The sequence below is a fragment of the Anas platyrhynchos genome, chromosome 2, assembly GCF_047663525.1.
Source record: "Anas platyrhynchos isolate ZD024472 breed Pekin duck chromosome 2, IASCAAS_PekinDuck_T2T, whole genome shotgun sequence".
NCBI lineage: Eukaryota > Metazoa > Chordata > Aves > Anseriformes > Anatidae > Anas > Anas platyrhynchos.
In genome coordinates, this window is record NC_092588.1 from 30,283,071 (window position 1) to 30,307,780 (window position 24,710).

At 38.1% G+C, this 24,710-nt stretch overlaps 1 protein-coding gene across 1 annotated transcript in view; it reads right to left on the minus strand.

Moving 5' to 3' along the window:
* STMN2 (stathmin 2) overlaps window positions 1-24,710 on the minus strand; it is a 37,400-nt gene that overhangs the window by 2,567 nt on the left and 10,123 nt on the right. Inside the window, exons 2-4 of the mRNA XM_005016023.6 lie at window positions 10,856-10,951; window positions 10,037-10,209; window positions 2,410-2,601 (exon numbers count right to left, since the gene is read on the minus strand). Coding sequence (XP_005016080.1) covers window positions 2,410-2,601; window positions 10,037-10,209; window positions 10,856-10,951 — 461 coding nt within the window. The remainder of the gene's footprint in view (window positions 1-2,409; window positions 2,602-10,036; window positions 10,210-10,855; window positions 10,952-24,710) is intronic.

Genomic DNA, 24,710 nt, shown 5'->3' on the forward strand with positions numbered 1-24,710 from the left:
CAGGGTGTTTATAATACTGTATTATTTTTGGCAGCTTATGGGGTTTAGGGTTTTTGGATTATGCCTACGTCTTTCCAACTGTCAAACTATCAGACTTTTACCTCTCATGTCTGACTACTGGAAGAAAAAAACAACACATTAGACAATTAAATGACAAGTCACAAGGTGGCTGCAGAAGCAAAATTATCCCTAGCTGTCTTCTGTTTAAGGCACGTTGAGGTATTTTTGTACATTAGGGGATCTTTTATGGAGATTGGTCAAAATGAACTATGGATCACAGGCCAAGACAGCTTATTGTGTCAACTGAATCTGTAAATCACAGTTTCTTATAAGCTCCATAATTCTGAATGCTAGATTTTCTAAGGGACTCATTTCTCAGGACTCGTATTAACTGCAGTATACAAAGCTATCTTTCACTGTAGGAGGTTCTAAACACCACAGCCTTGGGTCATCCACAATTCTTGGTCACACTTGAAAGTTATCTTACTTCATCTTTTTCTGCATAGTCAGAGTTGGCTTTTGTGTTGGCAAAACTATAGTCATAAAATTTTTAATTTCTGGTCTGTACAAATATTCCCAGATGAGTTATTGACATCTTAGTTGATCAGCCTTCTTTGGATTTCATGCACATTTGCCATCATATTGCAGAGGAAAAGGAGCTTAGGAGTCTGTTAACAATAACATAGGACAGAGAATATCCAGCTGTCTATCCTATTTTGTTTTGGACCCTAAGGACGGCTAATTGGCTCTTCCCTTTGTTTTCATAAAATTTGGGATATGTGCCTGCAAACTCATCTACTACAAAAATGTCAAATAACCTGAATACAGTTCTTAAACTCCAGAGTTACCCGGTTCACTTATAACATCAATCTTTGGGAAACTATTATTTATTTCTTACTTTATGAGACCTTTGTTACCACCAAAGGAAAACAGGCGCTTTTGGAGATCTCATTGGAAATGTCTGAGAGCTATTTTCTTTTTGTTAAACCACTTACTAACACATTAGAAAGTTCATTGTTGAGAGAAAAAAAGCGTATTTTTTTTTAACACTTCTAAATCTTAATTCTAATGTTTCTCTTTCTTGTTTAGAAGGGCTGATTTGGAGAAGGTCACTGTGGTGTTTGGGATTTACTAAAAGGAAATTCCTCTGGCTTTAACAAAGATCTTCAAAAGAAAGCTTACTGTTTTTTTTTTTTTTTTTTTTTTTTTTTTGCAAAGCTTCTGGGAGAATAGGTCCCTTTCGATATGTAGGAAAGACTTCTTTGCTTATTTTTTCCCCTTGTCCTTCTGGAAAGTCAAGAATTATACATCCACGGGACAACTGTTTGATTCCGTCACTGACCTTTCTTAAAGACCACAATCTAAATGCAAGTGACCTTTAATTTGTTCACAGCGTTTTCTTAAAAGCTAGAAAATCAACATGTCTTTGTCTTGCTTTCTCCTTTTCGTGATGAACCTTTGTCTTCATAACTCTGTGAGAATAAACATGTGAATGTTGGCCACCACAAAGGTCCCAAACCAAGATTAAGAACAGAAGCAGAGGACAGCTGAGTTTTTAATACACATTTCACCATGACAATCTCGATAGCAGCTTTGCAGAAAAGGACATAGAGGTCCTTGTGAACAGTGAATTGAACATGAGACAACAGTGTGCCCTTGCTAGTAAGAAGGCTGACAGTATTCTGGGCTGCGTTAGGCAGAGTATTGCTAACAGGATGAGGGAGGTGAACTTTCTGCTCTACTCAGCACTGGTGAGGCCACACCTGGAGTACTGTGTCCAGTTCTGGGCTACCCAGAACCAGAGAGACACAGTCATACTGCAGAGAGTCCAGCAAAGGGCATCTAAGATGATGAAGGGACTGGAGCACCTCTCCTCTAACAAAAAACTGAGAAAACTGGGACTGTTAAGCCTGGAGAAGATAAAGCTCAGGGGGATCTTATTAATGAATATCAGTACCTGAAGGGAGGGTGTGAAGAGGACAGAGCCAAGCTCTTTTCAATGGTGCCCAGTGCCAGGACAGGAGGCAATGGTCACAATCTAGAGCACATGAGATTCCCTCTGAACACCAGAAGCACTTCTGTGTGGTGCAGGTGACAGAGCACTGGCACAGATTGCCCACAGAGGTTGTCTCCTCCTTGGAGATCTTCCAAAGCTACCTGGACATGGTCCTGGGCAGCCTGCTCTGGGTGGCCCTGCTCTAGCAGGGGATTGGACCACATGGCCTCCAGAGGTCCCTTCCAGCCTCAACCATTCTGTGATTTTTCAAAAGTGGTTTAGATAGGCACCAGGGGGCTCTGTTTTAAAAATAAGTCAAGTTTTGCAACAGAAAAGAGCTACCCTCAACCTGTCTTCAAAATATTGGCTAGATTTTCTCCTTTAGTCTAGGTGAGGAGTGATGGTGCAGTTACCTTTTCCTGAAGACGTTCAATAAGAGCAGCTAAATTAGCTTCACGGTTTTCTTTGATCTGTTCCATTTTCAGTATCAGCTTTTCCTCTGCCATTTTGCTGAAGTTGTTGTTCTCCTCCAAAGCCTTTTGAAGCACTTCTCGCTCATGTTCTCTCTTCTCTGCCAGATGTTTCAGCACCTGGGCCTCCTGGGACTGGGAAACAGAGAGACATGTGGCTGAAATTAGTGTCTCACACACCCACGAGGAGTAAAATAACCCCCTCAGGGCTCTTCACAGTGTTTAGAAACTGTGTAAAGTTTGTTCCTTTGTTGTTACAGGCACATTTTGGAAAGATCACTTCTGTATATAAACCGTATTAGTGTCAATAATAGGGGCTTAGTGGCACTGGCTAAATGTGGGGAATATGACTTATGCAGCAGCAGAGAAGCCTCTGAAGTACTTCTGTTAACGAGAAATGCTGTTAATGAGAAATGCTGCCCTCAGCTACTGCAGTGGTTGCTTAACCTCTCAGAGCTGTGGTCTTTTAGATAAGAGAGTTTTATTTGCAGAGATCTGGGATTGGAGGCTGAAGTGCACAGTGTTAAAAAGGAGAAGAGGCACATTTTTTGCCCAGGCTGGACAGTCCTTCAGTGTGCATGAATTAATAACAGGCTTTGAAGTTTACCACTGTGAAAGATAAACAGAACCAAATCAGACAATGGTTTTTCCTCATGATATTTGTGTTTCACTCCATCTTGGTAATTATGAAAGAAAAAAGGGTTTTATTTTATAGAAAATAACAACAACAACAACAACAAATATTGCTAATTTAAAGTTTAAATTCTACCAGGAAGATGAAAAGTGGAGGAAGGAATTAAGCATATTCATCCTATGCACTACAGTGTGCTATTCTTTGTGAACGCAGAATCACAAGCTTTGTTATTGTTTTTTAAATCAAATTACTGACATGGAACCACTAATCCTAGGAGGGAAGCCAAGGAACTTGCAGCACTGGGCCCATCCTCCAGGCAAGTCTAGTAGAAAAGACAATATGTTTCAGAGGGGTTATTTGGAAATGATAAACAACATTGTATGCTCTTGGGTAAAATAAATTAGAGAGAGCATGAGAGGCAAACAGAAATCATGGAATGAAATACGGCTCCAGGAAGATAAGTGTATATTTCAGTGCAGATAACAATACATTGTTGCCATTGTTAACCATAAAAATGAATTAGTTTAAGGCCTAAATTAAGGGTTTTAACCAATAATTACAATTAGCAGTAATGAATCCTATTAAATTATATCATGTGGTTTTTAATGGAGTGAAAAAAGCTGCAGTTCTCTTACATGTAGAAGATCAAGCGAGGAAGAGAAAACATTTTAACAAAGATAAGGTAAACATACAGGCAAATGTACTGACAAGGCAAATTAAGCAGATTCTAGAAAAGGGTGCAGAAACCAGCCAGAACACCTTGCATCAAGACATTGGAATAAAACATCTATGGCTTTGAAAGGCTGCAATGGCTTGAGATCAGAGATAAATGCAACTTTTGATAATCTTGGCCATTTACTATATTTGCTTTCACCTCTATCCTGGTCACAGTTATGGGCTCATTTCTCAGTCTACGACCCTTGGAGCACTCGATGATGAGAGTGGTCTGCTGATCTGGATTGTACCTTTCAAAGATCTTTGTTGCTTTTACCACTATAGCACATGCTGAACAGCTAGTAATAGAGCAAGTAGCAAGTACTTTTTAGATCTTTCCATCAGACAAAATTAATGTTGTGCAGGCTAAAAGATGTTGCAAATGGGAACAGAAAGTCCCCAGACAGGCACAGGCAAGAAGAGCTGAGGGAGTTTCTCTGGCAGAGAATGGAAGGAGAATGAGCCAAAGGGAAAGGCACCTGGGCAAAGAAGGTGTACCCTGACTCAAAATTAATTAAAAAGCACGCTTACCAAAAATATCAATAATTTTAATAATTGCATGATAAAAGGCTTATTTTGAAGCAAAATGCTTTTTTCATGTCCTTAATGTTTATCAATTCTTTAAGCATATGCCGTTTCAAAATGGAAAAAAGTTCTTTTGAAAGATTTTGTAAAATGTAAAAATTAAATAACTTAATATCTTCATCCTGTTGGAATGTCTTTGGACCAACCTGTGTGGCTAAGTTTGACTAGTGCTTGTGAAGTTTTTCTGCATTTTCTCTTTAATTTAGTCTTTAATGGCAATCTTCTGTTTGCTTTTAGAAAAGTTATCATCATTTTGGCTGCTGATCTGAATTTCTTGAACATATACATAAGTGATTTAAAAGTACCTTTGATAATCTAAAAAATACTTTCTTTCCTGTTGGGAATTTGAATAAAAAAAGATAATATGATACTGATCTTCATGTCCATTCCCATGAAAGGTTAAAGAAGTGTTTTAGTTTGAAAGGCTAGCATTTCAAGGTGTTCAAACATACCTTGGTATAAGGTGATTATATACAATCAAGCATTTTGAGATTTGGTCAGTAGACATATCCACGGATGTATCCCATGGAGATGCTATTATAAAAAGCAAGCTTTGGACTATGACTCTAAGCAGTATATTTGAAAAAGAAACATTGGCTTTCAGTGGGAGGTGTCAAAATGCCTTTGGGTCTCTGGGGCACTTGCCTGTTTGTCAGAATTTGTTATCTTCCATTGAAGCCCTTTGCCTTCTGGAACTACTTCCTATTATCATAAGTCCATGAGAACTGTGAAAAATTAGAGTTACCTATCAGAGTACATACAGTTCTAGAGGCCACACTAGCAGTTGATGTATTCAAAAGTAATTTAGTCACTAATGCCTGATAAGGAAGAAAATGCTTATGTGGTAATTCAGTGTTTTCTGGAAGCAAATTGCATAGGCACTGGTAAGAGTCCAAATAAAAGCTAAGCCAGGCCACGGGAACTGACTGTACACTCCTAATATGATTTTCCTTTATGATGTGCTTTAAAAGGCATTCCTTTTCCTCCTTCAAAATGTTTGGGGTTATCCAGAAGTGGTTCAAAATAAAGGACTCCCCTCCCCATCACAAACCATCCAAGGGGTAGAGTCTCATTTAAACTGATGTCCTCCTAATGCCATTTACACCAGCTGTGTCTGTCTGTTTGATTGTATTCAGATCACTTTTGAAATCCCCTTGTGATGATTTTGGAATGTAGTTGGTGTGTTTTTGTACTGGATTGTTGAATGATTTTCTGTTTCAAACACATTTGGCAAAAGAAGTTGGCCACCCAGCCTCTTCAAAGTCTACTATACATTCAGAAATTGCCAAAATGAATGACCCTTGATACCTAGTGTGGCTGGGATTAATGAACTCCCTTTGTTGGTGCTGGCTTTTAGCCACTGTGTTTGGACAGTCTTGACATAGGATTCCAACATAACAGGAAATTTTTATTCCAAGTTTAATTTTCAACATTGTATTAAAGTGCTGGAAAGGGTATTCTCAAATCCTTGATAGTCCATTTTCTAATATACTTTCAAACGGTTTACAATAAATGCTTCTTGCATAGTTATGAGAAAATGAGGGAAAAAAATCTGGAAAGGGAATGGGAGATGAAGATTAATAAGGAGAGAAAAGTATAAAATGGTGGAGAAGGGAAAAAAATACTTAGAGAGGAATATTCAGAAGACTTCTTAAATATTAAATGGCTTAATCAGTGCAGCTACAGCTGCAGCCTCTAATGCTAGGTGTAGAGGAATAAAAATGTAGTTAGATATTCCTGGTACAGATACTTTTGCTCTCAGAAATGTACTTCTGTGCTAAAAAGATAGATAATGTAGGCCAGCTCCTTAAGAAATTCATGCCATTTTTCTAAAGGATCGTGTGCAACCTCAGTTTCCAGAGATGAGTGCTTCACAAAGAAATTTTTATTTTATGCTTATCTGGCCAGAGATAGATGCAGACAACTTAGAGCTCACTTTAATAGAAAAATTATTTACAGAAATTCTATTTAGAGATGCTTTAAAATTATTATTATTATTATTATTTATTATTACCGAATCACAGAATCATCTAGGTTGGAAGAGACCTCCAAGATCACCTAGTCCAACCTCTGACCTAACACTACCAAATCCTCCCCAATTATTATTATTATTATTACTCACAGGAAGAAAATTCCACTTATCTGAATAACAGGTGCTCTTATTTTCTCTCATTTATCTATTTTTCTTTGATGTATAGCTCCAAATATTGAAATCATTTATGCAGAGATAAAGGATTACTCTTAAAGCAAGGAATGGCCTCAGAAAACTTTTAAACTGGGAAACTCAGCTTGAGTGCATTTCCCTGACAATCTTGGTTATTAGAGTGTGTGAGACACACTACCAGTCATGAGAGTTCCACTTTCCTAATACATTTATTCACTCTATGGCTTTATTTTAGATTAAATTGTTCTGCAGAAGCTGAGATAACTGTGGTATTCTTCAGTGTATTGTGTACTTAAGAGATACTACAGGGCAGGATTAAAAGCTCCAACTGCCATGCAATTGCCAGCATATAAATGCCCAGTTATTAATCAGGAGGAAGTCATACGTTGAAGAAGTGATGTTTTCAGGGCTGGAACTGGGATTTTTCCTTCCTTATAAAGCAAGGGAATGAGCCCAAGTTAGACGTTGCTCATAGCACTGGCTTCCTCCATCTCTTTGTTGTTACATCATATTCTTCATCACTGCCTACAACTACCCAAAGGGAGGCTGCAGCCAGGAGGGTGTTGGTTTCTTTTCTCAGGTGTGAGTAATAGGATATGATGCAACAGCCTCAAGTTGTGCCAGGGGAGATTTAGATTGGACATTAGGAAGAATTTTTTCATGGAAAGGGTGCTCAAGCATTGAAACATGCTGCCCAGAGAAGTGGTGGAGTCCCCATCCCTGGAAGTATGTAAGAGATGTGTGGATGTGGCTCTGAGGGACATGGTTTAATGATGGGACTCAGTAGGTCAGATTGATGGTTAGATGATGATCTTTATGGTCTTTTTCCAGTCTAGATGATTCCATGACTCTTTGATTATATGATTTTATATAACAGTGTTAACAACTCATATAGCTTTAACTCTACAATCAGCAGCATGAAAGCTAAAAAAGATGATTGTTCTCCAGCATTTGTTGTGGTGCTAAGTACTAAGGACTGAGCTGATTTAATTTAATCCCAATACAAAGCCATTAAGAGGTTTTCATTGCATATGGTTTCTCTCCCTCATTCCAAAGTCTATTAAAACGTACCTCCCTTTAGAGTTTCATTTTCATGCAAGATGAATATAGGCAATAAAGATACATGAGTCAACACACGGCTTTTGAAGTCTGTACATCCAGTGCAATTGTAGCTGAATATTCAAAACCAATAGGTAAAATTTGATAAATGCCCAAAGTTCCTTAGAAATTAAATTCTGCTGCTTCCAATGTCACTGTGCACTAATTTCTTAAGTGGAAATGATGATGAGATCTTTCTGATTATCTACCAAGATGGGAAAATATAGTGCACACATGCCAAAAAAGTAATGGGATAATAATGACACACAACAAAGAGGGTTCTATAAACAGAAAGGACAAGTCTGTCACTAGCTCAAATGGTCTTGCTGTATGATGTAAAAAGGAAAAATATCTCAGGTGAAAATCTCAATTTGGTCTGAGAGTATGAGGTCACAGTGACTGTCAACTGAGGTAGAAAAAAGGAGGAGAAAAGGAAGGAGCCCTATAAAAACATATGAGGAAATAAGCATGAACAATGAACATGAAACAGGATATGCAGGAGGCTGCTGGAGTGCATGTATTGCTGTAGATATTCTCACGAGTTTTAAAATTTATTAAAGAAAACACTGCCTAATTGACAGAGCAGGGCCTAATTCCTAAGAAGTGTGAAATCAGTTAGTAGTGTTTCAAAAAAGGCTATTCTCATCAATTAGTTATACTTGATTTTAATTAGAACTGTGCTGGAAGGACAGGATCTGGAACGGTTATGCCAGATAGCTGCTGTACATAGACAGAAAAGTATGATAACAACTGCCATGTTGGGTCTCAGAAAATGTCTGCCTGATTTGTGTAGCAGCAGAGAGTGGAAGGAAGATTCTTAGGGGTAGTGTATACAAAGCTAGGCAAATCTGCCTAATTCTTTCCTACATACATCTATCTTCCTAGTTTCCATCAGGTTAGGTATTTTCTGAGCCAGATGTTGCATCCATATAATTGTGTTCTGCAAGGTACTGCTCTACCATTTTTTTAAATTTGCTTTTTGAAATAATTAATATTTTAATAACATCTAAATAACCTGTGTTAACAAACACAAAAACTTGATTAAGCAATGCATGCAAAGGTAATTCCCTCTCTCTGTTTTGAAATTGTTATCTAGTTTCATTGAGTGTTTCTTCCCCTTTGGATTGCATGAAACAGAATATAATTGTTCCTATTCATCTTCTCATTACTATTCATGACTTTATAGAATTTTATCTTCCATCTGTTGTCTGTCTCCAAGCTGAGAAGTGGACTGTTTAATTTATCTTCTTATGCTCTGGTTGTTTTTTACCTTTCTCTGCACTATACACTTTTTTTTAGACCAAGACTGCAGGTGATACTTGGGATGTGTGAGCACCAAGGACTTGTAATGAGGCTTTTTGCTCACTTCTTGGTTCTTTTTCTTGCAATTTCTGCTGCATTGCCAATATGGAAGATTTAATCTATTAAAATAACTCAGTTAGTTATATGTTCATTCAGAATGAATATAGTATTAAGGGGAAGAAACTGCAGGTGTCTGAACTGCCATCACTGATTACTAGTTTATGGCATAATGAGCTCTCCTTTAGGAAGAAATGAACAGTAATGAAATCAATGAAATGAAATGTCTGGGACATTCAATCTATATTTCCTACTAAGTATATGCATAATATCAGGCTTCTTAATTGCTGCCATTTCATTCTGTGTCCAAATCTTTACTTGAGCATTTGTACTCAGTACAGAGGTACTTCACAGATTGAGTCTTTGAAGCATGTCATCATTTGGGTGTGTGAAAACTCATACTTCTGGGCAGGTGCTACTGCTTATGCATATGCCTTTCACATTTAGACATGTCCTTCTGCTTTGACACAAGTAAAGACAGAAGCAATAGTGTTAATGTGCAACATTCGAATGACTGAATTGTTCAAATTAGTGAGATTCAGAATAGTCTGGTTTCATTGCAAGTCAAAAATAAGGGCCAAGTTTTAAGCAAATGTCAGCAAACCAGATTTACTAACTTCAGGGGATTCACTTTTCACCACACACCACTGTAATGGCTCCACTGACTCTCCCAGGGACCCCTGATCTGGTCTGACAGAAACAAAAGGAGAGCAGAGAGCTTTTTGCTGTTAAGGCTGTCCCATGTGCTATCTGCATCTCAGGCTTCTTGTCCAAAGCCATCAGTATTTTAATGACATGTGTTTCCCAAGCATCCAAATCAGTCAGGTTTGTCTGCAAGCTGCTGAAAGAAAATAAACTAATTTGTTCCTTTAAAAACGTTAATAGATTTTGTCCATGCAAACACACTGTGGGTCAGTGATGGTAATGCAAAACAATTATGGCAATGGATAGGGAACATGTCTGTTATCCTGTATAATGTCTGGTGTAATTACTAGTATTTTATTAAGGCAAAATACCTTTCTCCTCTCCTCTGCAGCCTCCAGCTTCTTCTGGATCTCCTCAAGAGAGAGTTCTTTCTTCTTTGGAGAAGCTAAAGTTCGTGGTGCTTCTGAGACCGGGGATGGTGGCTTTAGGATCAGTTCAAAAGCCTGGCCTGAGGCACGTTTGTTGATCTGTTTAACTTCCATGTCTGCACGATAAAGTGAGAAATGTTAAGTCTTTCAGTACTTTGGTGGTATCAAGGAGAGAAGCAGCACTGACATTAATGTAGGATCAGAAGTACAGACAAAAGATTTAGCATCTTTGCATTGGACATTTAAAATGAAATAGCAGATTATGGGCTAAAAACTGTTCTCAGAAGCACATCCCATTTTATCTACAAAAGTTTAATTATACACTAATCTTATAAAAATAAAAATTTACAGCAGTTTTGGAAGCTTATTGGCGTTCTGTGTCATTTCACGCCCCATGCGAGCAGTGCCCAAGCTGATTAATTTTTTAAGCATGCTTTCATCTTTTCTTCATTTCCTTGGAAATTATGTCAGCTGTGAAGATCTGTAATACTCAAATAGTAAGTATTTCTCAGGGTACTGGGAAAAAATACAGTTCACCGTGAAAGGGCTTTAAAAGTTTAGTTAGTTGCTATTAGGACCAATATTGAGCATCAGAGGTAATATACAATCAATAGAAGACAACAGCCAAGACCAGCAAATGAATTGTTAAATCAGCAAAGTATCGACTGCCTAACATTAGGTACCAGGATGGTTATCTGAGTCATTTCCTAGCATTAGCATATTATCTGACCTGCAGGATGATTTCCAATGAAAGTTACTCACCATCATATTTATAGATGTTCATGTTGCGAGGTTCAGGATAAAAACAGGAGCAGATCAGAGAGAGCATGGACAGCTCCTTCATCTTTTCCTTGTAAGCTGAAAGGAGAGACCTTATTAGAATAATTAATTTCCCCAACTTCTCCTTAGTGACCCTCTACATGGGATGACAGACTAGTGACCAGCAAATCTGATTGATCATGCACCTGGCAGATTTATCTAGAATATTTACTTTCAGCTATTTCTTCTGGACACGAAACCTTTACCACATCAAATATGAGATGCTCAGTACTGCTGAGACTGCTTCTGATCTCCTGCATGACCTCAGCCTCGGCTAAAATGAATACAGTCATCTTTGGTTTATAGAAGATGAGTCTACCTACTAGGCAATGTATTTAGTATTGGAAGAGTGCCATGACCCCACTATCTCCTGGCAGGTGGAGAGAAATGAAGCTCTTACAAAATTCTATGATGTATCCAAATGCAATTGAGAACAGCTCTGAAACACTGCCCATGTATTGCCATAGGCAGATGCTAAAGACATTATCCGTTACAAATGAAAACGTCATCCAGATAATTAAAATTAAATCCAGAAATGAGGATACATTTATAAAATCCTTAGGATAATATCCTTAATATGTGTAAGTCCTTGAGACAAAGAAGCTTTTCCTTCCTCACTTGCTGGCCAAAATATTTTGCTTCCATACTCAGGTATAGTGCATATCAGCTGATGCAATAAAGATGCTTGTGCTTTACCTTTACTGTTAGTTTGTAGCCCAGTAATTACTATAGGCCCCAGTGATATACTGAGGATGAGTTGTTCTAGAAATGGTGATATCAATACCTAGCCATTACAATTGCCCTTCCTAACATTTCAGCTTATTAACTGGAAAATAATCTTGTATCTGGTTGCTTGGCAGGTCAATGACAGAGCCCAGACTAAAGCCAGCTCTCCCAAGTCCTCCTTAGTCAACACGCAAGCCATTGCACACACAGCATAAAGTATATATATGTTGGGGGCTGCTTCAAAACTGACCTTGACACACACATATTGCTGCTGCTATCAAAATCATATCTACAGAGGGAGACACATGTTTTCTGCCAGCATGTGAAAATATGGCTTAAAATATAACTTGGGCTGAAAGTATTGTACTTAACAGAATAGACCAAATTAATCCTTGTTACAAAAGGAAAATCAGAGAGCCCTTTGGTCTTCAAATAGTGGATACATATGAAATTGTCATTCAGTCTTTCTTGTGGCTGCTTTAGAGTCTTTTATTTATTTATTTATTTGTTTATTTATTTTCCTCAGAAAGGCCCTGAGGTTGATGAGGGCTCAAGAACCCTAGGGTACTGCTCAGAATGGTGGTATTTGAATGATACATCAGTTTATGAATGGATTTCTAACTGCCAGTGCATGATTAATTTAGCTAATGTAGCTTCGCATGGGCAATCATGGACACTAAATAACTCATCCAAAGGACATACAGCTTTATAGATACCACAAGAGAAAGACAGCACCTCAGACCAGGAGTATACTGAAGGCTTTGCTTTCTCTGAACTAAGGTTGCCAAGGGAGCTTGGAATTCTTCTTTTTTTTTTTTTTTTTTTTTTTTTTGTCTGTTTTTGAAACATAAGTGCTAAATTGCAAGATATAACTCAAAAATCCTCTGAAGAGTCAAAGACATCAAACTGATATCTGTTGGCAGTCAAACATAATGAAATGCTTAGCCATTTAAGCCTTAATTCAACAAAACTTTTAACTGCATATGTAATTCTAAGCACACAGGCGTGGTCGTCCAGACTGTCCTTGGAGAACGGCTTGTCCAGCCAGCTGCTCACACCACCAAAACTGCATCCTTTTCAGCAGAGAGTTTGTGGAGTGGGAGCACACGAGGCCCTGCATAAAGGGCTAGTAAAGATACAGGAAACAGACTTCAAGTTGCCATTGATGGCACAAGCTGACAGCTAAACATTCTTGTAAAAGGTATGATGAATCACTGCTACAACACATAGCTTGAAACATCTTTATAGATAGAGGCATGGAAAGAGGTGTCCTAGGAACCTTGTCTTTTGGGGGTCCTTGTCATTATTTTTTATCTTTGTTTGACATTGAATATGTGTTGTTTTCTAGCAGCATTTAAAATGATCAGAAAATGATGTCTGTTCTGCCAGCTTATCATCTGCAAAACATGGCTGGAGAAAGATAAGAAAATGCTCAGCTCTCCTTCCTTTCAACATAATAGCTGCACTGAAAGCACACTGGTGAAATGACTTTTATTTCATTCTGGCTACTGACAGAATTAGGATGATTTTCCATGCTTTGCAAACATTAAATTTCCTTTCTTCATTGTATTGATTCAGTCTCTATTTGTCCTAGAAAGTCCTTCAGCCACACTTAGAACCTGGCTTGAACACTCACAGCAAGTTCTGGAGGCTGCTGCAACCCTGGAAACCAAGCAACACGCAGGTTACATGGGGAAAGCATGGAAAAGGAGACCTGTTCTGTCTCAGGCAGCTACTGGGAGAGTGTGTAATTTACTGTACTCCTGCAGTGCTGACATGTAGTGTTGCCTGTTGGAGAATTGAGGTCTGAGGGCCTCAAAGGAATTGAAGACCTACACACCTCTTCAGGTGTCCAGCATCAGTGGTGTGAAAATTACTCCCCCATGACCAGACAAAAACAGCTTTACTTGGCAGCTTTAAATATCAGGAGCCATGCATTACTCAGCTGTCCTTTCCTTAAAATGCCACGCATTAAAGAAAAAGCTGTATTATTAGCCCATTGACAACTACGTAGGTGCCTGTAGATGGTGATCTAACTAGAGTGATTGGCCTGTGTCCCACAGGGAGTTTGTGGCTGAACAGGGAGACAACCCTGGTTTCCCAAACCCTGTAGAGCTAGTGTTTTAGCCATAAAAACACGTTTTCCCTAAAAGAAACCTTTTTATTATGTTAAAAAAAATCAAAAAGCCAACATCACAACATTTATGTAATCTGCACAGGATTTATTGTGTTAAATGAAGTAGGCACAAAAATGCTCCATTTTATAGTGGAGCATTTAAAAACCCCTAAAGAGGATCAGTGATTGCAACAAAATTTATTTTTCAAATAAACTTTTCCTAACTCATTTTCCAAATGTGTTTCAACTGGCTTGCTAATTATATAGCTCCTTGTGCAGTCATGTAGGGCACATATCATAGCATTAACTGTGCAAGTTAAATGAAGGAAAGTAAATGATGGTAATCGTAATAATACAAAAGCTTTGATAGGGAAATTACTAGGGAAGAACAATGTTGACAAAAGACAGCAACATCATCTTCTCAGTTACAGGCAGCAAGATTTAAATGTTTAGATGCATTAAATGCTTTAAAGTTGGGCAAGATCCCAGAACACTATTTTTTGCTGAAAATCAGAAGGTATTTTGGTATTAGCAATTCTTGTGGTTTTGCAATGAATATCCTATTATTTACAGATCTTCTTAAATTCTAAGTTGTGTATTATTTCAGATTATTATTATTATTATTATTATTATTATTTTAAGAAGTGAATTCCTCACATCCATAGCTGCTGAAGACTTGAAAATAAAATATTATCAAATACCCATAAAACCTTTGACAACTTCAGAGAAGAAGAATCTCTGATTGGCTTGAAACTCAAGATTGCATGTTTTTTTCCCCTGAATGAATCCCCAGTGCATCTTATTATCACAGTTTTAAGCTAATATCACCACCTCCTGAAACTTCTGGCATAATATATAACAGCTGGTTTTAGAACATTTTGATGCTCTTTATGCTCTTTTTTTTTTTTTTTTTTTTTTTTGATTGGCTCTCTACTTGCTAATCCAAGTTAGATCTCTCAGAGGCTTTCAAGTACTACTACATCTACATGAGCAAGTAGCAAAGCATATGGCAGGATAGGATCTGTGAAAGGACATACTTCTAAGTATTCCATCCCCATGCTGTGTGTATTTTCTTTAGAATATATCCCATGTTCTTACCAACCATTAGCTCCTGGAGCATAGTAGTACTACTAAAGGATACCTTCTAGTTTTCTTCACATCTCAACTTATCTAGTTTGTGGGCTTTGAGATTGCTCTGCAGTGTAGACCAAAGCATGGTCAGCTGGGATATTTTGATGATTCACTTCAAAATTGCTCTCCAGATCTCAAACAATGCATTTACTCAGATGCATTCCGTAGTCCTTCACTAATGGCAGAAAATTTGTCCACTACCAGTCCTTCAGCTCACTTGCCCATTTGTTGAAGCTGACAGGGGAGAGTGCTATAGCTGCCATTGGAAGTCAGCAACCAGTTACCTGCTGGTGAGAGAAGCAGGGAAAATGCTGGTGAAACTGCCTTGTCTGCTCTTATCTGTTATCAAATAGCTATAAGGAATTTTTTTACAGTTTACACTGTAACATGAAAATCTGTCCTGACTGATTGGCCATGGGCAATTTTTGTCACATTTTGTTCCTTGGCAAAGCACAGTTAGGACAGATTGCTGTGTCACAGCAGAGTCCATTATTCATAATCAAGACTATTTTTAACACATGAAAGCAGAGAGATAGTGTAAATGTTACTTATAATTAACACCTGATGAATGCAAATCTGTTAATTCATTTTACTTTACTGAATCCAGTCTGTATATAAGAAAATGTTATAGCTTTTTGAAACTTGAAGTACCACCAGCCAACTAATTCCTGAGGTTCTGCACACCTGGAAGGAAGCAGGAACTGGCACAATGCCCATAGTCAAAATGTGCAAGCCAGAACATGACTCAGCCCTGTTCCCTTGCCTGGGAGACAGTCAGCTTGCTGTGATGAATTACAGTCCCTGAAGTCCTGCTTTGTCTTTTTGATTTGGAAGAGACTGTAAGAGTAAGAAACATGATTTGATGAAGCATGGAATGCAAGATACAGAAGACCTACCCCAGCCATCTTCTGCACTAATTTCTTAAGGGCGTTACTGACACAGCAGTTTGCTACAAATTTTACTTTGTTAATGCTCCCTTTGAGGTGATAGAGTTTTTGGTTTGTCAAAGCAACGTGTTAATTCATTAATTGATGATAAAGTTTTGGTCATGCCCCCTGCCCCTGAATTTTGTGATATGTCAGTATCTACATGTATACCACAGAGGAAGCGGGTACTATGAAAAAGAAACAAGAAACAGAACAAGGAAAATAAATTGTGAATTACTGAGATTCCTCTGTGAACACTAACTTTAATCTTTCCTACCATAAGTCCAGAAAGAAAGAACTTGGACAGATCTAATCTACATTGCGATGACTGAAAATGTTGTATCATGAGTTCTTCAAAAGACAAAAAATGATGAAAGTGACAGATCTGCCCCTTCAGTTGCTTATTAAGATTGTGTCAAATTGTACCATGAACGCTACCGTCAAATGCAAGTATTTGTATGCCCTTTCTACAGCACAGCTCAGGTGACAGCACAGTATCTGACTGGAAAACCCACACAAAGGAATACACAAGCAACTGTTTGCTTATGCAAAGCCCAATACTGATTGTCTTGAACATGCTGGTGCATAGATGCAAACACAGGTGTCTTGTCAACATGCAGATTGCAGGGTGGCACAAGTCAAGTTGAAAACTGCCCCTAAATTTACAACTTAATTGCCAATCATGACTATGCATTTTTGGATTGAAATGGACTACTCCAGATGCCATGTCTATGTTTTTAACTTAATGAGTGTGATTGGATTCAAATGTCTGTTCACTTTATTTTCTGATGTCAGAATGTTAAGAAGTGAAGTAACTATTTTGTATTATTTCAATATATGTAATTTTCACTGGTGAGACTATAAGAAAATCCACTTACTGAACCCTGACTGCACTGCAGAGAACTTCTCCCAGGATGCAAATAAAAATAAATAAATAAATTCCACAGATCTGATGGTACTGTAGAAATTTTTGCTATCTCATGTCTTCCAGAAAAGTCTTCAATTTTACTTTCCATTTAAGGCTACTGGTAAGAGCAGTACTACAGTACTACATGTATCAGCCTGAGTCTGATCCTATCATTAATATTCCTGTTCTCAAGGAAAATCCCTATTGACCAACTTCTCACTCAGAGACTTACACGAATGATTTAAGGATCAAAACCTTAAGCCCTGGAATTTTTGAATGCATGGATTTGCTTTGCATGATTTAATGCTCACTGTTTAAAGTATTTCCTTCACCTTGTATGCCTGAAGTGTTGTCACACACTTTTGCCAGCACATTAGAGACATTAGATTCCTTTACTTCTCTGACAGATTACGTATAAAGTGGTTTAAAAGTCAGATATTTCACCCCAAACTTACTACTGACAGCTTTGAAGATCATCCCTGCTAAGTAGCACTGAACCAGAATCTCAGTCTCCACATAGGCTAAAAGCCATGGTTTAAGGAATGCTAATGTTCACGGATAAAAGCCAGAGAAGCAGAAGACCTCAACACACCTATCTCAGTGCTGTTGTACACAGGTTATCTTGTCTCAACATTTCTGAGACTGAGCCTGCCAGCTGTACTAACCTGCCATAACAGTTTAGCAGAGTTGCCTCAGGAGTTCCCTTTGGCAGGAGACCCCCCCCCCCCCACATTTATGATCCTTCCCTCAGAAGTGGTTTCCCTCAAACTGTGCTGCTTCCTGGGTGCAAAGCTGTGGTGCTTGACTCAATCCTGGGTCCAAATGGTGGCCACAGCACAAGGTGAAAATGATAACCACTTGGAAAGGAGATGGGACTTTCTACTAGATAACAAACAAGCGAGGTGTGGGGTGGACAGAGTTAGAGCTTGGAAGGACACAAGTCCCAGAACATGCAGCCAGCCTATTTTTCCTGACAGGCCTAGCATGCAGGTACCAGTCACCATAACAGCAGTTATGCTGCTTGCTGGTGACCCAGGCACTGGGTGGGATGTACAATTTTGAGTCCTTTTGAACACATTACTTTCCCCTGGAGCACCCGGTGGTCAGGGATCAGACTATTGGAGATGGCTGCTGTCTCCCAGCACGCTCTTAAGGTCATCTCATTATTGTATTGCAGGAGCATGCTGGGGTCCAGCTGGGATCTGCACTACTTTCTGTACAAACACGTCAGATGTGAACAGCCGGTGCCAAAGAACTTACAGTGCAAGTGAGAAAGCCAGGCAGAGAACAACAGGGATGAAATGACCCAGAGGTGACAAAAATTGCCTCAGGTCACAGACTTAGTCTGTAGGAAAGCTTCATGGAGAACCCATGTCTGATTTCTGAGTGAGTGACACCTCTGTTGGCCCAGGTTGTCTCTCTGAGAATGGTGCAAGCAGTACAGGTGCTAGCTGGTGAAACAACCTCTCGAGTGAGGATGTAAATCAAAATTGATGAAACAGAGCTGTAAACAGTTAGTTATGATCAGCCTGCTATGATCAAACAATGTCTCCCAAGGTATGAAGTGTGCTGCAGGTTCTATTTTAGCAATAAGACTGGGTTAGTAGAGCAGGATGTGACAGAGCTGGATTCCAGCACCAGATTTTTTCTGAATCTCAGACTCGGCCATGTATGTGTGTTTGGAACAGCTGCACGTATTCAATTTTTCATAATGATCTCTACAGCAACTTCCACTGACTGGATTTTGTATCACTGTGATCCCTTTATGTAGGCTCAACAAACTCTTCCTGGTCTTTCATCACCTGGCCTTGCATCATCCACTAACTTTGGCTGACATTTTATTCTGTGTTGGCTGTGAATATTATAGCTAGAGAATCATTACAGAATCCTGGCATATTTTTCATCTCACAACTGAAATAAGAGTTTTGCTACTGCTTCCTGTCATCTTGACACAGTAGATTCTTTCTGGACATGTGCTGATATTATTTCAGTTACATTATGACATATTCCCCCCTTTCTCCACATCTCTGTACTCAGATTGCAATCAAATTGTTCTGAGTCACAGTGGGCTTCTGGGTAGAGCAACTTTTAGCAGAATTACCCTCAGGTTCTGGAAGAAAGCCATCAAGCAAAGGGATGGCTCAAGATACTTCTGCAAAGCAGACAATTAAGGAAAAATGGCTAAGGAGTCCAGCTTTTTCTGTTTTCATAATTCAGCTGTTGTGAAGTAGAATATCTCCATCAAGTGAACAGAGCCACATTGCTCTGTGCCATTTTCCATTAACAAAGAGTATGGTCCTTGCTGTTTATCTGGAATCTGTTATACATGTGTTTTTTTTCAGAAATGTAAGTCAGATACATTTTTTTTTTTTAATAACTCATACAGAGTTTCTAAGCACAATCCTCATTAACACACATCTTGAGCCACTCCAAAGACATCCTTGATGTCTTCCAGTATTTTAAAAACTGTTCTTAGAACTAAAAAAAGTGAAAATATTAATTAGTGATAACTTAAGGCCCGGAAAATGATTTGCAAATTAAATTGCAAGGTGCATTTGTTTGTTTTAGGCAAAGACAATACTGTAGGCAAGTCAGCTAAGTAGAAATTAGTGTTTATATTATATGGGATAAATACAATTATAATTTGCAGTTAGGATGGACTCTTGATCTTTATATTCCAGTAATTGAATGTATTCCTTGCTTGCTGAGTCATTTCAGTGAGTGCAGAACGTATTGCAATTATTTTTACACTATAATTATTGGAAGAATCCATTTTAGAAACAGTATGCTGCTGTGAGGGATGTATAAGGTACCCCTCAAACAAACCTGGTCCCATAGGCTAGAAAGCCTATTTTATAGAGTCTGGAAGAAACAAATAGGAGCATTCATTAGGTTACAAATATGCGTATATATATACATTACACGTATTTATATAAAGCTTTTTTACATAAGTTTAGTGGTTGATTTTGAGCAATCCGCATGTGTTTAATCTACTTAACCCAAAGCCAAACACATGTAATTGCATCTTTGTGCTACACAATCACTCTTATGAGCTGCCATGACTACCGGCTAAATATCAAAATGCAAAAGACAATGAAAGGAGACAGCCTGAAAAATCCATTTTTCTTCTGGATTTTGAATAGAATTTTAATGTTGTGGTACATTTTAAAACAAGGATGTCTCATCTGTGTGAATAAAGGCATTAGTTATTCCTGTACACAATTCCAAACAGCATCTATAAGTAGATTATATAAAAATGAAGGGCTCTTATCTTTGCACTAATACAATGACATATATGTTATAATTGTGTTAATTAACATAACATTTTAAATTCGAGTACCAGAACAAAATGAGCTCTAAGCAAATGAGTTTTAAGTCTTTATATAAAGTTCTTTAACATTAGAGTTTGTATATGTGAAAAGCAAGTAATTCTGAAGATTTTTGCTTTAAAACCATGCAGGTGTGATAATGACAACTCCACTGCAGATACCCTGATGCTCTGTTTTATGGATGCTTTATGTCATATGGCTTAAATCCTTTTCTTTTAAATGTATTTATAACAATGTAAGAGTTCCCTTGATCGGGTATATATGGGAGCAAGGGACTGTATTTTCATTACAGGATATTCCAAAGAGATGAATTTCTGAGTTTAGACAAATTTAAAACCTGAGTTAAGAAAGTCTCTCCATATAGGAATCATAACCAAGGTATGTTAATCTTTGGAGAAATGTTTTGGTCCAAAAATAATGTCTTGAGGTTTTAAAGGTCTTCGAAAATACTGTGCAGAGTAAGTTAGATGACAGCAACTCCCTGATCAACCTTGTTGATACAAAACAGTTTCTGTAAAACTCATCTTTTCATTTGGCATTATCTTACAATGAGTGGGAAGCAGATTGACTAGAAAAGTATCTTTTGGAAGATTCCCAAGTCTAGAAATTGGGGCAACTCATAGACATTTCAACTATCAGTATGCTCACAATGAAAATTTATTTTCACAGCATTGAAGAGCATTGGGTAATTGTCTGCTAGTCTTCTACACAGTCCTAAGAAATCCTACAAATGCCCAAGTGAGATTTCAGATGGTGGTTTAGTGTGTGGCTATATAAACCTCTAACTATCAATGTTGAAAGATGAAGCCTAAGCACAATATATGAATGGATACGGGGGGAGTGACTTTTTTTTTTTATTTTAATATTATTATTATTATTTATTCAGAGAAATTATTTCAGTATTAAAAGTCTTACACGAAAGAGCTTTTTTTTCTATTTCTTCCACCACTCCGTGAAAGGTATCAGATGAGATGACCCCCAGTTTAAGAGGAACATGGACAAACAGGAAAGGGCCCAGTGAAGGGCTGCCAGGAAGGTAAGGGACCTGAGCAGGTGGCCTGTGAAGACTGGTGAAGGGGGCCAGTTTTGTTTAGCTGGGCAAAGTGTATCCTAAGGGATATAGATAGACTATACTAGCTACTTAGAGCTAGGGGGAAGATCAATGAAATGACAGATTCACACCTGCATGTTCCCCAGGTAATGCCAGGTAACAAGAAGGATCAGCAGCCACAAATTGTGGCTTGGGAATTTGTGAGATCATCCATGGAAGTTTTCAGAAATTGGCTGGACAAAGTGGTGATGGCCCTGCTTCAAGCAGCAGGACAGCCTAGATGACCACTGGATGTCCCTCCAACCAGAACCATGGTCAAGTTCCCACAGTAAGCTCGTCTTCACACCCCATGATATTGTGGAAGGTAAGGGTTGCTAAGCACCTTACAGCCCCAGCTACCCTCCTCTTTTGTATTCACATATTTTAATGTTTTCTATCCCAACAAAAATGCATCATATCTCACTGAACCTCTGCACTATCTCTGTCATTCAGGACTTGTACATTAGCTGCAGGCTTTTGGTGAGCTCATCCTCAGTACATTACAGGACCAAAGCCCTTAGGCTCATTCTTTCGTTGTTCTCCCAGCCAAACATTTCCTCACTGGCCTCCATCCTACCTTCTTTCATGCCAAAAAACCCTCCTGGTTTCCTTTTGCCATGTTGCAAGACCACCTTGCCATGGTAGCACAAAAGAGACGCCAGCCCATTCAGCTACTCGCCTTTAGGTGTAGTCATCACCAGAGGTCACTTCTCCAATCATCCTACCTCTTTTTGAAATGCAGTGATTCAAGTACCCTTTCAGGTTTGCAATCAATAAACCATACAGAAGAGATGGGGCCATTTAAAAGACAAACAAACAAACAAATAAATAAAGATATAATTGTAATGTTAAAAAAAAAAGGCTTTGTGTCACTGGGAGGATTTTGTATAGCTTGTGTGTTTAAGTGATTATTTAATACCTGGAACTACTGCATATAAAACAGCAGTCTGAGTATCAGTGAATGATAACTTACACAACACAAGAAATACAGGGTCTCTGCAAGATTTGTTATTGAGTGAAATCACAACATCATATTGGAAATAGAGCATACAAATATAAATGTGCCTATTTTAACTATAAAATGTTATACCAAATCCAGTCCATGTAATAAATCTAAGAGATTTATTTGATTGGACATGCTTTGCCTTTATTAGTAAAATTGATTTGGGCAGTGTCAACAATGAAGTGACTCTTGCAAAGCAATGGATGAAATCTTCAGTAACCTTGACTCCTGTTAGGTGACAAGCATTTTCCAGTTTGTCACATCTTCTCTCAGTCTGAGAAGAAAAAAAAAACAAAAAAAAAACAGAACATGCTATGCATGTATACTACAGTAAAGTTTGACCACTGAGCTGTAGTCATTTATAAGTGGTCCTTCACAAGCCTCTCTGGAAGATATGGTCCATGTTCTATAACATTCTACTGTCAGGAATGCATCCTAATTCTCAGTAAAATTAATTACAATAGTTTGAAGTTACTGTCACTCCTGAACTTTAGCTGATTAATACCATGTTTTACTAGCCATTAGATTATTTGTGGATGAAATTCCAGCCTTGTTGCAAGTTGATTGAAAAGTTCTCTTTGACTTCGGCACACTTAAGTTTTACCCAGTAGATGCTTTCTGAGGGGCTAAGATGGAATTCTGGATCTACTTGTAGAATGTCTATTATTCTGTGGCTTTCAGAATTTTTTTCTGCATGACTAAACTATCTATGCAGCTATTATTACTAATGAACTGATTTACACTTTTACTATTGTATCCTGGCATGTCTTTATGCATATATTCAAATATTTGATTGCCTAAATTAAGAAAACAATGATACCACTCAGCAGCATATCGCTAAAATTTATCAGCTAGGCATAGATTATAAATATTTTTGAGTACTTTAATCAGAGGATGTGTAAAATGAACGAAAAAAAAAGGGAATGACAGCCTCTGCTTTGAAACCATGCTGATGGTGCAACTAAATTGGTATATTATTCAGAATTGATTAAATTGCCTGAGAGAGAGCAATTGTTGGTGAGATATTTTTGTTAAAATAAACACAATAAAAAAAACTAGAACAAAAAACACCAGTTAGTTGAAGCCACCTGTGTTTTAAGTAGCTTTGCTCAGATTTACATAATAGAAACATACTGATTTTTGAAGAGGTAAAATAAATGCATAAATTTATAAGCTACAATAAGTTTTAATAATATGACTGTTTTAATAATATGACTGCTCTGAATTAAGTCTTTCATGATCAACCACAGTTTTTTTGTATCTCTCTGTTCTCCGTCCCACATTTATACTGTTTTTAAGTTTAGTGATTTTTTCAATTTATGAAATATTACTGAAAATATAGCTATCTAGAGTTCATGTGTTCTGTCAGCCTCTCTATAGCTGTCTGTCTGCTAGCCTGTCTCTATTTTCCTGCAGTACTGGTCCTCACTTACACGGAAGTGTTGATGAATTCAGAGGCACCTCCCGGCTGCTAAATTAACCACATCTGGAGTCAATCCCTGCCAAGATGCTCTATTGATTTCTGTGGGGCACCGGTGGAAGGGTGCTTGGCTCATTTACAGTAAGGGAGATTTTTTGCTTCCAATAACTAGATTTTCAGGACACTGTGCACCACCATATCCCAGTGTCAACAGCCTGTCATTAAAAGCAAATCAGAGACTCTTCTGTGTTGTTCTGCTTGTCCTTTGTAACTTATCAGCCTTATCAAGCTTCCACAACTGGACAGGCTGTCACATTTTTCAATATATCCTAAAAGTAGCAGGAGCTGGAGATATCCAAATGTCAACTTATAATGGCCTGCTTTTTCTCTTTTATTGTATAATCAAATTCCTTTTCCTGTATTAAAAAGTCTCTTTTCCTGTATAATCAAATTCTCCTTTATTAGCGTAGCTGGCTCTTATATGACTTTTCAAAATAATAAAGGAGATGTTTCCTTCCTAAACTGCTGCTTCTGGAGATTTAAAAGGGAAAAAATGGGTTCATCATACATAACTCAACACGGGTCTATTACCGTAGATTTACATTTGTATCAGACCTAATTCTAGCACAATCGATGTTCCTGACCTTCACCCATCTTATCCATTCAGATGTACAGCCCATACACCACAGTTGCTATTTCCCATCTACTGCCACTTTTTATTTCTTTTTTTTTTTTCCTCCACTGCATTAGAAAGCGTAGGACTCCTTCCACTGAGTATTTCTTTGATAAATTGTAACAATTTGGTCAATAATTTCATTGGCTGGAGGGCCACCTCTTGCTGAGTTTGTGGAAAACTTTTAGCAAAATTCATTTCATCATTTCTGGGAAGATGAATGAAATGAATGAAACTAGGAAAAAAAAATACAGAGATTGTACATAATAAACTGAACAAATACTTATTGCATTTGTTTGAAGGGCTGTAGAGCTCTGTGCCAGGAAATCATTCCTCCATTGAAAAATCTGCCCAGGCCTGGCCATGGAATGTCATTGAAATATGTGATTACAGGCTTCACCCCTGGCGAGGAGAGACATGTCCAAGCTTTTCAGCCAATTTCTCTGAGGACACTTTGTGCTGTACATGACTGATTCC